Source organism: Coffea arabica, chromosome 5c (assembly GCF_036785885.1).
Source record: "Coffea arabica cultivar ET-39 chromosome 5c, Coffea Arabica ET-39 HiFi, whole genome shotgun sequence".
NCBI lineage: Eukaryota > Viridiplantae > Streptophyta > Magnoliopsida > Gentianales > Rubiaceae > Coffea > Coffea arabica.
Window position 1 is genome coordinate 38,693,622 of NC_092319.1, and position 15,223 is coordinate 38,708,844.

Below are 15,223 nucleotides of genomic sequence, written 5' to 3' on the forward strand. Positions count from 1 at the left end.
GTATGAATCTTACGTAGTTTTCCTATTAACATTTTATCAAACACACGGTGTGACCTCAACCACCAGACCAAGCCCCTGAGGGCGTGAGAAATCATTTGTTAAAACAATTAGTATTCAAAATTTTTGAAGGCCATAGGAATGTTCCAAAAATTGCACAATAGAAAAGATAAGAGAATAATCTTCGTTTACCTTGAGATTATCAAATTGAGGAGAATATTTTCATCCACAGATATAATATCAGGAATGACAATGAAGTTTTAGATGTTGTTAATATAAATATTGGCTTCTGGCAATTACATTTGACAAGGAAAAATAATGAAAGAACGAAAAATAACGAACCGAAAAAAAAAAAGGTGGAAAGGTTCAAAGAGAGAATCGGGGAAAATATTAGTTGGGAAAGAGAGATGGAATGTGCCTCTATCTCTATCCTGCCACATATGCAACCTATGTGACAAAAAAAGAATTATAAAGGTAATAAATTTTAAAACTAGGTTACTTTGGGTATATGTTTTGAAAGAAGAGTTATTTTGGCAATAAACTCAAAACTTTGTACTCTATTTGTTACTTTCAATATTTTACAAAAAATTGTATACACTTTACTTTCATTATCATCTTCTTCTTTTCTTTTTTTTAACCTTGGTTTTTAAATAAAATTGGTGAAAGTTCCTGCACGTCTAAGATTGTATTTTTGGAAATTTTGTCATTAATGCCTATCTGCTTAATTAGGCCCTTCTTATATTATCATTAACTGTAAATGTTGCTATATATATTTCTCAATCTATGCATAGAAAACTGCAATAGTTCCGTACCAAAATAGATTAGAAGACCAAAAGTATTTTGCAGAAGCCAATCCTAAACGACTGGAAAGGGCATGTGAAGCCTTTGGGCCGGTGGCCACCACCTAACTTAGTGGATGTCACATTTAAGTGGTTTGCTTCAAAAAATTCAGACGGGTGTGCTGTACATCCGTTTGATCCGGTGGTAGTTCAGTCCCCTCCGAATTATTCCTAGGTCTCCTTAGGTCCGCCCCCTCCCCCTTAGTATAGAATAGATTAGGTTATACAACAATTGTCGTCTCCGGAAAAGAAAAAAAGGAAAGGGCATGTGAAGCATATTTTCATCACCTACTATCTTTTTTTGACCTATTTTTTCTCATTTTTGAGAATATATATTCTAGAGATGCCAGGTTTAATTTTGTCAGCCATTGGCATTATTTGAATTTAAATACACATTATAATTAGTAAAGGTGATGTATTATATGATTATTGCTAACCATATTTAAAGTCCTATTTCTTTTGATAATTTTAGCAAAAATATTCTCCGGTGTCTCTTGAAGTTTAGAATGCCAGGTTCAAATCTCAAGATTATCTGTTTTTTTTTCAGGTTGAAAGGTCAATATTATCATATTGCATTGCTCAAATAATTCTCTATTATCCCAAAAGTTCTATCTGTGTATGTTTCTGTCTCTCCAAACTTTAATTTCTTTCATTCATCATATGCAACTGAATCTGCAAATGGTATATATATAAGACTGATAAGAAAAACCAAAATCCTGTCCATTATTTAACAGCTTTCTCAAGATATATAGCAAGCGATATTGAACCACGTCTCCCATATGGAAACCAAAGAGAATTTTCATGTGGGATGAGCAGGAACATTTGAGAGGAAGAAAAATGCAGAAGTTGCTTGTCCAAACTGGAGATTGAGGGCCTAAAACTTAAGCAAGGAGAAGAGAATTACTGAATCTGGAAGATATATAATAAGTTCTTAACACTGTCACAAAACATATTTTCTTGCTTTTAAATCAGCTCAGGATTTTGTCATTCTACGGCTGCTATGACCATTACAAATCCAAACTCTCCATTTCTTGACTGGTTCAAGAAGGAAGACAAATATGTTTCAGAAATATTAAGTTTAGATGATCATGCAACAACATTCAAGAAAACAACAACTTTTATCTCCAATTTCTTTCGGCAGAGAATGAATTCAAAGAAAAAGAAAGACAATCAAATGAGATGTGTTTCCACTGAACAAGCATGAACATTTTACATTTGCTGTGGCATAAACTGAAAAATGTCCGAAGAAGAAAAGAAAACAAAATGTTCTTGATAAAAGTGAAAGAGCTTCGCGCGAGACTCGATGCGTCATGCATGCAGGATAGAGTAATGGTAAAACTCATTTTGGTAGCATAACTGCCGTGGAAAACTTCTTTATCGGCCACCGCCGCCTCCGGTACCAGAACCAGTGCCCACTCCAACAGCACTGCCACTCCCAGTACCAATGCCAATGCCAACCCCAACCCCTACGCCAATACCAAATCCTCCACCATGGCCACCTCCTAAACCTCCGCCTGCGCCACCACCTAAACCTCCTCCAGCTCCACCTCCTATGCCACCCCCGGCACCAAAACCACCACCGTGCCCGGATCCACCTCCTACTCCTCCACCACCGCCTCCTCCGAATCCTCCACCACCTCCAACACCTCCACCGGCCCCACCTCCTATGCCACCTCCTGCACCAAATCCACCACCTTGGCCAGATCCTCCTCCAATGCCTCCACCACCTCCTCCTCCTCCTCCGCCACCTCCACCTGCTCCTCCTCCAAGGCCACCACCTATTCCACCACCTGCGCCAAATCCTCCTCCCTGTCCGGAACCACCCCCAATACCCCCTCCTCCTCCACCACCAGCACCTCCACCTCCACCTCCACCTACTCCGCCAAGTCCGCCACCTACACCACCTCCAGCTCCAAATCCTCCACCATGACCTGAACCGCCGCCAATGCCTCCTCCGCCTCCACCACCACCACCACCTCCTGCTCCAATACCCCCTGCACCCCCGCCTATTCCTCCACCAGCTCCAAAACCGCCTCCATGACCTGATCCGCCACCAAGGCCACCTCCAATGCCACCACCTCCACCTTCTCCTCCTCCTCCACCACCACCACCACCAAGTCCTCCTCCTGCACCTCCACCTGCACCTACCCCAGCTCCAAAACCTCCACCATGACCCAACCCACCTCCAACACCACCACCTCCGCCACCACCAAATCCTCCGCCTCCACCAACACCGCCACCAGCACCCCCACCAACGCCACCCCCTGCTCCAAGCCCTCCGCCTTGCCCAGCACCACCACCTAGACCTCCACCTCCACCCCCTCCAAAACCTCCTCCTCCACCTACTCCACCTCCAGGTCCTCCTCCAATACCTCCTCCAGCACCTGCACCTCCACCAAACCCTCCACCACCCCATCTTCTTCCCCATCTATCACGCCTACCAAAGCAGCCCCTCCTGCCAAATCCACAATCATCATCACCCCACCTCTCTTTCTCAAGCTTGCCATCCCCTAGAGCAGTTATATTTAAGTCAAAAACAACGCTGAAGAGAAGAAGAAATACACAAAATCGTTTTTGAGAAGAACCCATATTGCTAAACACTATCTATGAAACTTCACTTTGATTTGCTCTGCAACACTCTTGGACTGCCTGCCTTTATATAGCATTCATCTTTCTGGAAGACTTGGTAGCAAAATGCATGGTAATGCAGCGCGTTTGAACCGTTGGGGAGATGTGGCGGGAACATTAAATGACAATAATACGATATAAATATTCAAAGTCAATTTGACTCAATTGAATTGCATGTAGACTATTGAAGCTTGTAGTCAACTCTACCGACATTGATAACTATGCCATTTATTCCAATGGACCAATGGCCTCCAATTTGCTCCCATGCTGGTTCTTTACGTAATTATTCACTCTTTTCTTTTGTTATTTCTTTTTCTGCTTCTGGTCAGTTTCTATCCGGTGGGGGGAGTTCTTTAGCGCTTTGACATGTAAATTGCTTCTGGAAGAGATCTTTTTCATGCATATATGATTGAAGAATGGATTTTAAAAAAAGAATGTTTTTTGAGCCACGATGGTTGACAATGTTAGTTTTCTTTCTTCATAAATTTATGATAAACAGGCATAATTTCTTATGAGACACTGCTAGTGCATGAGTGACCATTGAACAACTTTCTTGTGTTATGATCTGATTGCCATTAGGGACAAAATTGAACTGAAAAGGACTTAGACAGTTTACATGTTTGTGAGGAATAGTGGTGGTTTTTGAACCCTCAAAAAAAATAAAAAAAGGAATAATGGTGAAGAACAATTATTGACCTATCTTGGAGCTATCATTTTTCAGCTTAGATAGGATTAGTCGACTGCAAAAAATTTCGATCGTTAAAGAACAAGTCAACAGGCACATCTTTGTCTGGCCAACACCCACTGATCCAAGGGGAAAAAAAACCACTGATCGACCTTGTTCTTATTCTTATGTTTTACATTTCACTTGTCTAATGATCATAGTTTCTTTTAATTCTGACGAAAATTTTATCTTATGCAGTCCTAGCAAACTCAGTTACGTTATTGTATATGATCGTCTCTTATTTTTAGTAAACCTTATGATCTCCTAAAGATGACACGTCTGATGCGTTGCTTTAGCTTCGAATTACTTTCTTATATTAGATGCTTTTGTGAAGTTGCATAGGATAAAATATACGTTCAATCATATAGCTCTTCTGATGGGGCCATTGTAAACATTTTTTAATTTTTCGAAGACCAATTATGGAGACCGGAACATTCATATTTGCAAAATTAAAGAGGTAAGTTGGGGATTTGGGGTAAATAAAAGTTGGTTTTGAAAATATTAAATTATTATGACAAGATGGGTTACATTTACAAATTCTTAAAATTTAGGGGCTCATGGGATTTCGTACTTTAAAGGATAGTGTCCAAAATTGAACTTTAAGAATTAAAATTGATGAATTTTTTATTACAAGGGTTCAAAGTGTTCAAGATTAAAAATTAAGAACTAAAGTGACAATGCATGTATAATTTAAGGATCCAAAGTAAAATTTTAAGCCATACTATGGTTGGTAGTATGTGACAAAAAAAATCAAAAATTTTCAGCCTGCGTAAAACTGTGAAACAGAAGGTCAGTTTCATTTGCTAGTTACGGTATTTTGTCCATATTTGTAAGAGGAAACTTTGACAGACCCCTAAACTATTCACTACTATTCACTTTGCACGATTTTAATCCCTCAACTATAAATTGTCACAAATAAACCCTTAGATTTAAAAAAATGCTTAGTTTATTGACTTTTGTCAATTTTGGGCGTTAAATGTAATGGAATTAGGGGCAAAATCGATCAAACAGAAAAATCAGCCTGTGACTTAATTAAAAATCAACTAATAACATGGAATTTGATGTTTCTTCCTCTTCTTTCATCTTCCTTCTTCTTTAGCCCTAATTTGATGAAATAATCAGTCAACGAGACCTTTTAGATTGCTTTCATGGATTTTTTTTTTGTTTGGTCAATTTTGCCGCTAATTCCTTCATCTCTAACAGCCAAAATTGACTAAAATCCTTAAACTAAGCATTTTTTTGTTTAAAGGTTTATTCGTGATAATTTATAAATGGGGAATCAAAACCTTAGAAAGGCAATAATTTAGAGGTTGTCGAGAAAGTTTCCTATATATGTAATCTACTATTTGTACTCAAGTTCATTTTCTATCATTTTAAACATATTCAGATGGTCTATTATTTGCAAAGTTTATATGATTATGTACCGTACTCAGTAAAGGCATCTTGCAAAAATATAGTTGATTAAACTGGTGTTGAGGTGAAAGGGATTATAAGTAATAGATCCTGAATTGAAAACCTCTCACTTATAAAAAAAAAAAAAAAAAAACTGCCATTAAAGCACCTTATCAATTTTGATTTTTTAAAAGAAAGTTTTGAAATATTGATTAATATGTCATACATTCAAACATGATCACTTGAGAATTGAGATGAAGAAACTTGAGTGTATCGAATATAACCTATTAAAAAAGGTCATTTGCAATTTCGGGGAAGATGTATCTTGGTCTTTACTATTTTTATTGGAAGGCAGTCGAAACAAAGAACAAATTGCTATATTAGTTCCTAAAAATTATAATACAGATGATTTAGTCCATCAGTTTTTGGATGACAATCAATGATCCTTAATATTCAACGAGCCGAGTCGCACGAATTTCTTCCCTCCTGTAAATCTAGAAACAACTTCATCAATGACATCCTCGCAAAACAAAAATAAAAACAAATCACATATATATTTTTTTAAATACAAATATGTGCACCTCCCAACCGCCTGTATAAATATATGAATCATAAGCTGTCATCTCGAACAAATAAGCGAGTACAGTATCTGGTCAGTTGAACTTTTCTTCAATCGCCAGTGCACACTGTGGATCAATAGATAAAGGGATCCTCCCCTAACGTTCATGACAATTAGAGACAGTACCCTCTAGGTTTGAAATATTACATTTACCTCCCCTCATGCTTCAAAATGACAAGAATTACCACATTTAGGTAATGAGTCGAACATTTTTGTGTTAATGCAAGTAATGGACTCTAATTTGAATTTACAAAATAGTAACAAAAATATTTAGGATATTATTTTGATGAAATAATGTTTTTTAGAGAAAATTAAAATATTTTGGTTTGTTATTGACATTTCGGATTTTGAATATTACCGAACTACTGATCTTTCAACCAAAATCCAATTATCAATATTCAATTTATCAAATTAAAATTTGGACAGTTATGAAGTATTGATCTTAAAAAATCGATTCCTGAATTCCCAAAATTTCTTTTACCGAATTCTCGAATACCGCCCGTGAACACCCCGAAGCAGTATCTCTTACATCCATGCGGTGGCTTTCCGACTTAAACGGGTCAAACCTACAGCAGAATGGCTCAAGACAGCATTCAGTACACGGACAGGACCAAGTCAATCTCTTGTCATTAACTCCTGGAAATGACAAAATCTTCCGACCATTGGTTAGGAAAGTCAACTAATGGCCCATGTCGACTTTTGAGAACGGTACCGGTAGCCGGTAGCCATTATGTGACGCATTGATGGCAAAACACGATTCTGAAAATTTCAAATCGGGAGGAATTGAAACTTCAAAAAAAAAAAAAAAATAGAGGTTAAGGATTGTAAATTCATTGTTCTAGTCAATCAAAGGCCAAACGTGGAAGTTACCAAAATAATAACACATTGCAATAGGGTAAAAAACGTAAAGATATGCTCTTATGGAATATCAGAGAATAGGAAATTGATTTTAAAATCTGTTGAAAATCGAAGGATTTCAAAATTTGGAAATTCTCATATCTCAGATGATTGGTATAGAAGAACACCAGAACTCTCTCAATCCAAAATTAAAAAAAAAAAAAAAAACTTTTAAGCACACATAACTCTTGAGGTCCGGCATTTGCCGCATGTTGTGCTTGCTTAGGAAAAAATTACAAAAAAAATATGAAACTTAAAATTTTGCATTCAAATGGGGTTTGTCTTTCCCCTGCTTTTCAGTAGCTTCCCCATTGTACGTAGATAGAAATTATAATGGATTAACTTTTTTACACACGGTCAGTATAACAATTTTTTCACATAAATAGATTTGGATCATGTTACATAATATGAATTTAAATTTGAAATTTAAATAATACACATATGGTATACATTCAATTATGCTAGTATAAAAAAATTCAGTACAGTATCGGTGCATAAAAAGTTAATCCATTGTATTATGTGTTTGACTCTTTTTCTTGTAAAAATTGTTCATTCTTGATCTCAATAAAAATACACAGTTTTGACTTTAAAAAAAGATTAAAAAAAAAAAAAACTCTTCTAATGTTGCCTCGACAAGTAACACCTTATAAGATGAAGATGGTGAAGGATGGAAAAAGACCCCCACGGGGTGTTTCTGGGGGGGGGGGGGGGGGGGGGGGGGTGAGTTGGGACTTGGGAGTCGAAAGTGGTCAAAATTGCTGTTCATTGAACCTGTGTCCATTCTGATGCTCTGGGGCTCTCCGAGACGATTCCAACCCTACATTTGATGCCCAAAAATTCCACCTGAATAGAAAGTGAAGGCCTTCAGCAACTTGTTCCATGTCAGTTTGTGGAATGCTAATAACATTGCAGCTGAGAACTTGATGGGTGGAAGGTCAGGTCCAACCCTTGCTTCCCACCAAATTGTCTGCCCCTCACGGGCAATTCGATTGATTTCAACAAGGTTCCTTAGGAGTTAGTGTCCAGTACCCGCAAGAATTCGAGTCCTGCGGTTATCGTGTTCCGGGGATGGGACCTTTCCTCCCGGGCCAAAGTGGGATTAGTCAGGCCTCGTAATGATTGACCTGGACACCCACTCTGTCAGAAAAAAAAAAAAAAAAAAACATTGCAGTTGAGCAAAGTCTCGAGATATTTTTACGTAATCAAACAAACTATTATTGAGGTATATATAATATAAAAATTACATAAATTAGTTTATATAAAATGACAAATGCTGATAGTAGACACAGTGATCTAGGCAAGTTTAAATAGGTCATAAATAAGTAACAAGTATAATTGAATTAATTTATTTATATTCATTTAATAAATGGATCAACTCGTTTATATACATTTAATAAATGGATATGAGTAGATTCAATTACTTATTTTTTACTTCCTTGAAATTCTACTTGCTCTTTTTTTTTTTGGATTTTGTTTAATAAGAAATAATAATATTTTATTGTTATTATGTTGGTACAAAATTCAGATTTATCCGCTTAATATTTACCAAAAATTTAGTTTAAATGTGTAATTATTTTTTAAAAAGATACAAATGGGCAATGCTAGTTAATCCATTACTCACCAATTAAATAAGTTTAATTAAATCATTCATATAAACTCAATCAAAGATCATTACATATCCAAATCTATTTATTATTAGGCTAATTAACATAATTGAACTGTAATTGACACATATAACTAACGGGGACACATTTATGTTTGCTTTTATAGACAAAACACATATCCTTAGAAATGGGTGTCTCGCACAAAAATTATAGGCGAACCAAATGAAAAAAGACAAAAGGCATTACTTCATAAGAGCGCACAGAAGAAAAAGAAACAAGCAACACAAAAAAATGGCGAACGTTACTTGGGGTTTATCCGCTTCTTCCTTTTTTTTTTTTTCCCTTTTGTGTATCTTCGAATTTCACGAGCCAATGCAATCCAATCCAAAGACTTCCAACTAAGATGCTTTCTTGCTTTGCTGTCCAAACTCGATTCTACTTTACATAGATTCATATTATCCATTTATATCGAAGGAAGGTACGGGATAGAGGGAGTATAAATAAAAGATTCAATATTTAAAATTTCATTCATCGTCTAAATTTATTATATGTGTGAATATAAATGATTGTACCAATCACAATCTAAGCAAACCATTTTCGAGGTCCCAATTGGCTTATCATTATAATTAAACTGGCTTATAATTATAATTAAACGTGAATCTTCCAAGGTACTCCGGTTTATTCTTGAATACTGTTAAATATTTTGGTTAGATACGCAAATACACGAAATTGTATCATCTTTATAGTTATCAATTTCCAATAGTTGTCCCTCAATTGCTCAATGGTGATTTCTTGCATTTGGCAACCTAAATATTGCATTTTCCATGCATATTTGGAGGTCAAATATCATACCATTTCCCAAATTTCAAAAGCCAGATCAATCCAAAAGACACGAGAGTTTCTTTACCCTTTATCATCAAATGAGCCAAACGAGGACGCTCAAATCTCAACGCTCGTTATACCAAAAACTTCATTCTATGATCTGTCACTGAAAATGATGCCATCAAGCAAACTCATTCATGGAAACATACTCTAGAATTTGTAATTTACATATTTTAAGAGGAAAAACTATTAATGATACAAGAGAAATTTTTAATAATTCTCCCAAAGAAAAACGATAAGCAAACAACGAAAATTTCCCTTTGAGCTAACCAAAATAATCCCTTTGTGCATGCTAAGCTTTATGGCCTACTGCCCGACCACAAAGGAGAGTATTACTTGGGATTGGGTTTTCGTCTCTCCAAGAATTTGCCGGAGAAAATATTCGAAGGTAGAATTGCTGTCCCAAGTGCTGACGAGCCCAGTCTTGAGATCTTACATTCCACATTCCTGCATTGTCCAGAGGCATGTAAACTGCAGTCCAAGATTTGGGATATACCTGCAAATATGTGTCATTAGCTGATTCTCCAATGTATGATTTGATCTAACATTGGTATAGTTTAGAAGTCATGTTGCAGATTGATTGATAAGGAAGCTCCAATAATGATGTTTGCCTGTTTACCTGAACAGTGGACCGAGATATCGTGTCTCGAAGGTTGTATACAAATCTGCTTGCAGGCGTCCACTCCCCTCCGTCCATCCTATTGAATTCCATAAGTATGTTAGAATATGTCAAACTCAATTCCAAGAAGAGTGTTATTATCTACAGATGACAAGAAGATTCATGTCAAATTTTGAGCATTTTAGACATAAAAGCTATAGTGAAGGTTTTACCCCACAACAAAGAAATGATGGCCATCAATATGCCAAGACTGCAGAGTGTCTTCAGAATTCTCAAATACAATCTCAGCATAACCGCGGTATTCAGAAGCCATCACGGATGTCTGGAGATAACCACCACCTCCAGTGGGGTTCTGAGGGATACTGCTCAGGCTGAAGACCCCTGGAATGTTGAAATAGTCAGCTAGTTTAACCGGTGTGTCTGCTGGAATGAAGGAGACACTATTAACGGCATATCTCTGTTTCCCATTGATGATTGGAGCAGAGTTTGCAAGTCTGATTGTATGCGTTGTGTTGATCAATCCATAGTGGTAAGAGCCCTGGGGATTTGGTCTTGGTCCACTAGCTGTTAAGTTCCGCCTGATGAGAAATATGACATGAATCTTGATATGATTAGGAAGAAGATATTCTGACCTTAATCAGAAGATCTTAGACACCCAAAGCTGTAAAGTGAAGATCTCCTAGGAAGAAATGTAGGTTCTCTGAGGAGATAGCCTTATTTCATTACCAAGGACTAATGCTGTCAACCATCTATTCTCTCTAAGAAGCCATCTTAAGACCTTTATTTCCACCTTGGTGTCAAGAAACTGCATACATTAGCTTGCTCTTTGCTCCTAAGAAATTACAAGCTTTTAACCTCGTTGCTAATGCATTCATCAAAATTTAGTACCAATATAGCCATCACTCTTTTGGAATTCCTCCCTACGTCTTGCCACTAATCCCTTTTTCTTTATACTGTCTTCTGTATTATGTCAATCTTACAAATTTATGTTGGATAATCGAAAGTTCAGAGAACAGCTACGAATATTCTATATATGGCAGATATCTGTATATTTTACTGTAAGCATTTCATCATTATGATACCAAGATAGTTATATATTTATATATCCTACTATTGTATCTAGAGAAATTGAATTTTAACAAATGTACCTCAGTGATCTGGCCTGATTTAAAGACCAGTCCACCTCAATTGTTGGTCCACCAGGAGGAGGACCAGAAACACTTTTCTGCGAGTTGCTGTACCGAAGGACAGATGTAGCTGTGAGCACTTGGGGTGTGAAACGCATTGAGGCAACAAGGTAGTAATCTTGTATAGGCTGATCAGCTGTGACCAGCACAGAGTAAGACTGGCCAAGATGAATATCAAGGGAATCATAAGTGTTTTGCAATGTATGAGTGCCTTCTACCTCAACTAGCACCATTTTGTGCCCCTGGATTCTGAAGTTGATGGAAGTAGCAAGTCCAACATTTGATATCCTGAACCTGTAGGTCTTCCCTGAATCAAAAATTTATCAAATTACGGTATTGCAAAATCACCATTCAATAATCATAACGAAGACTAATCATCGTGATTCAGCTAGTTACCATGTTCCACTGTGAACACATAGCCATTAGTACCACGTCCATTGATGAGAAGCCCATTAGGAAAGGGAAGATTATGGCCACTATCCAGAATGGCTTTCAAATCCTTTATGTAAAAAGATCAGAAAGCCATTAAATTAGTCAAAATGTTCAATGCATACAATGAACTGAAAATCAGTGTCATCTGATACCATTAATACTCACATTGTGGCTTTGGTTGAACCAATCTCCTGCAAGTATAGTGTAGTCTCCAGCAGGAGGAGCAAAAGGAACAGGGATTACAGAACGGCTGGCGATTTTGATGCCACCATATCCTCCTGCAGCCTTGTGGAAAGCAAGGGAGGGAAAGTAGAAGTAGCTACCAATCTGATCCTTGACTTGCAGAGCATAAGTGTAATTCTTGCCTGGCGGAATGGGACAATTTGTGCCCCAGACTCCATCTTGCCATGAATTCCTCCTCTGCTCTAAACCATTCCTAAATAACAAGCACTATCCGGTTAACCATTGAAATCCTCTCTATATTGGGCAAAAATTTCATCACTCTCTAAAGATTTGGAAAGTACAAAAGATTTACTGATCAGGGATAAGATATTGTAGGATTAAAGGTGAAACTAAAAGATAAATAGAGTTCACTAACCAAGAAATGAGAAAGGGTTCATCCAGATTGTTGAAGACATTGATTATCAAGTTGTCATTGGTCACTGACTCAATTGCTGGCCCTGGAAACTGCCCATTTATCAGTATACCCTGCCATGTACTACCCATTAATCATCTGTACATCAAGTAATCAATCAAGAATACAAATTTCTTGAGCTTTATTCAAATTGTAAAACTTTCATGATAAGAAGACAAAGAAACCAGAAAGAAGTAAAAACAGGGTACCTGTTGCTTGACACCTAGAGGATAAATATCACCATATGTTACATTCCATGTAAAGAATCTGTATGGATCTTCTGCAATAATGCAGCCCCCTAGTAACAAAACTAGCAGCATCACCAAAGCCACCGCGAACCACCTCCCGGTCTTCATTTCCAGTCTCCAATTCCCTTCCCCAGTTGCCACACTCTTTTTTGTCTCTCTGCACTGCTGAGAGAAAAGCACAGTTACCCTTTTTCTTCCCCTTCCTCTCTCCCTTCTTTCCTTTGTTACATTTCCTTCCTTTTGCTTTGCTGCGGGCTTATAATAATGGTTTCTTTAACTTAAAGAGTGTCGGTGATCAAGATTGACGCTTAGCAACGATGCCAAGGTATCTCATTGAAGATGAATCAAGGCGTAGTAAATGCATACAAAGAGCTATTTTGGTAGAGTTGTTTTCCAAATGCGACACCTGAATTTGATAGTTGTGTTCACAAAGCCATGTGTCCATTGTTCAGACGTTGTCTCCTTCTTAACTCATTATTGATATCTGTAATGATACACGTTTGCTATATCTCTCTTCTTAGAAAGTTTTCAGTACAAAACTCTCTTGACAAGTGGAACCAACATTAAAGGCTCAAGGGTTTGATTACATTTTCTTGTCAAACATGGGATTTATTGCATGGAAAATAGGTGTTTAAGAGGCTGTGTAGTTTACAAAATCACAAACATAAGGTAAACAGCTCGAATTTTAAGAAACTGCAGGAATATTCACTTTACAGGAGTGGGTATATCTAAGGTTTAGAAATAAAGTCAGGTTTAAACTGAGACATTAATTTATATTAGAACACTACCAATGATTTGTATAAACTTCTGTAACTCTCAAAGTCACATCATCTACAATCTTGATATTTTCCTTGTTGTATACCAGATGTAACATTTGCAAAACACTAATTAAAAAAAAAAAACTGCAGCATGACTTGAGACCATTTTTTGACGTGTTTTTATCAATCCATATGTGTAAAAAAATAGGGCTTAAGAGTAGCCAGTTAACCATGATGTGTTGGACAATATATGGTGTGTATGAGCTGTTCTGCATCTTGAGTCGGTTGGGGAGCCATTTAGTATCCTTCTGGACTTGCTATTCATATTTCATAGGATGCTGGTTATGATGATGACGGGTACATTGGGATTGGCAGTCTTAATTCCGGCTGATGGTACCGCCAACCATTCTTGACTGCATGCAGCTCATCAAAGAGATAAAAAAATGGCAATCCAAGAAGATTGTGTTAAAGACCGGCTTTTGGGGTTTTTACGGGATTTGGATTAGTTTATTACCACAAAAGTTTTAACTTGCTTGATAAAAAAGAAGATTGTGTTAAAGGCCACCACTGTAACCGAATCCACGGATTCAATTTTTATTTTTTATTAATTAGTAATATATGTGACTTTTCACTTTAAAATATTGAAATTTATTTAGATAATAGTGCATTTATCTGATCTGATTGTGATTTAATTTTCATCGATTTCTTTCCTTTAAAATAAATTATAGTAAAAATACGTGTAGAGTAAACGAATACCAATTATATATAAAAAAAGATTGTGTTAGGAATAGAGAAAAATTGGCCTCCGTAGTGATTTGTTCAGACTGTAGAGACTAGGCTATAGTGACGATTGTATTAAAATAAAGAAAAGATTGCATTAGAATAGGCGATGGTAAAAGTAGTGCAGAGTAAATAAATGTCGATGGTAAAAAAAAAAAAAGATTGTATTAGAAATAGAGCAAATGTGGTGTCGGTAGTGATTTGTTCAGACTGTCGGAGACTAGTAGATGGAATAAATATCAGGATTGATGGTGAATCGTTTTTGTCTATAATAATAATTAGGGACATTTGGCAACTACAGGGAGCCTTGGAGAAGCCAGTTTCTTTCTGCATGCAAAAGCTATGTGATAATAGTGATGGCGATAGTGCCAGTTTGGCAAGATTTGCCATCAAATTGATTAGGGAAGAAAAGAACAGAAGAATGATGGGATAGATACCCTTTTTTTTTTTTTTTTTTTGTAAATGTTATGCAAAGCTGATTATGATATCAATACGAAGACAAGTGACACTTTGACAAATATTAGAAGATTTGACATTCGTTCAAATAAAAAAGACAAAAAAGGAAAAGAAAAAAAAAAGAGTTGGTATTCCCAAAAAGATAAAACCAAAGAAAAGATTTCTAAGAATGAAAAACAATTAGAGATTTTTTTTTATAAAAAAATTCTAGTAGGGGAAGATTGGAATTTAAGAAATAGGCGGGATTAAAACATACAACTTGTAATTTTTGGAATCTCAATTTCAGACATTAGATTAAGGTCTCCTCGACACAAAAAAAAAAAAAAAAAAAGACAACTTCAAGAAAAAGAAAAAAAAATAAAGATAAATTAGACATTAGATTAAAGTATAATTTTGTTTTCAATCATAATAGAAAACAAGGGCATTTAGACTTACCTTGATCACAATATTCATGACAAGCTAAACAACAAAAGTTTAATTACACATTTTATGTTTCTTGAATTTATTCAATGAACAATTCTTCTTTG

At 36.4% G+C, this 15,223-nt stretch overlaps 2 protein-coding genes across 2 annotated transcripts; both read right to left on the minus strand.

The window, feature by feature from the left end:
• Window positions 1–2,210: 2,210 nt before the first annotated feature.
• LOC113687411 (uncharacterized) lies at window positions 2,211–3,425 on the minus strand. The gene is made up of 2 exons (XM_072051590.1): window positions 3,035–3,425; window positions 2,211–2,980 (listed from the first exon to the last, which is right to left on the minus strand). The coding sequence occupies exons 1-2, from the start codon at window positions 3,423–3,425 to the stop codon at window positions 2,211–2,213; spliced, it is 1,161 nt and encodes a 386-aa protein (XP_071907691.1).
• A 6,264-nt stretch (window positions 3,426–9,689) lies between these two features.
• Window positions 9,690–13,261, minus strand: LOC113688468 (L-ascorbate oxidase homolog). The gene is made up of 8 exons (XM_027206288.2): window positions 12,664–13,261; window positions 12,419–12,528; window positions 11,986–12,256; window positions 11,785–11,887; window positions 11,350–11,695; window positions 10,414–10,779; window positions 10,202–10,280; window positions 9,690–10,078 (listed from the first exon to the last, which is right to left on the minus strand). Exons 1-8 carry the CDS (start codon window positions 12,808–12,810, stop codon window positions 9,875–9,877), a joined length of 1,626 nt encoding a protein of 541 aa, XP_027062089.2. The 5' UTR covers window positions 12,811–13,261; the 3' UTR covers window positions 9,690–9,874.
• Window positions 13,262–15,223: the final 1,962 nt, after the last annotated feature.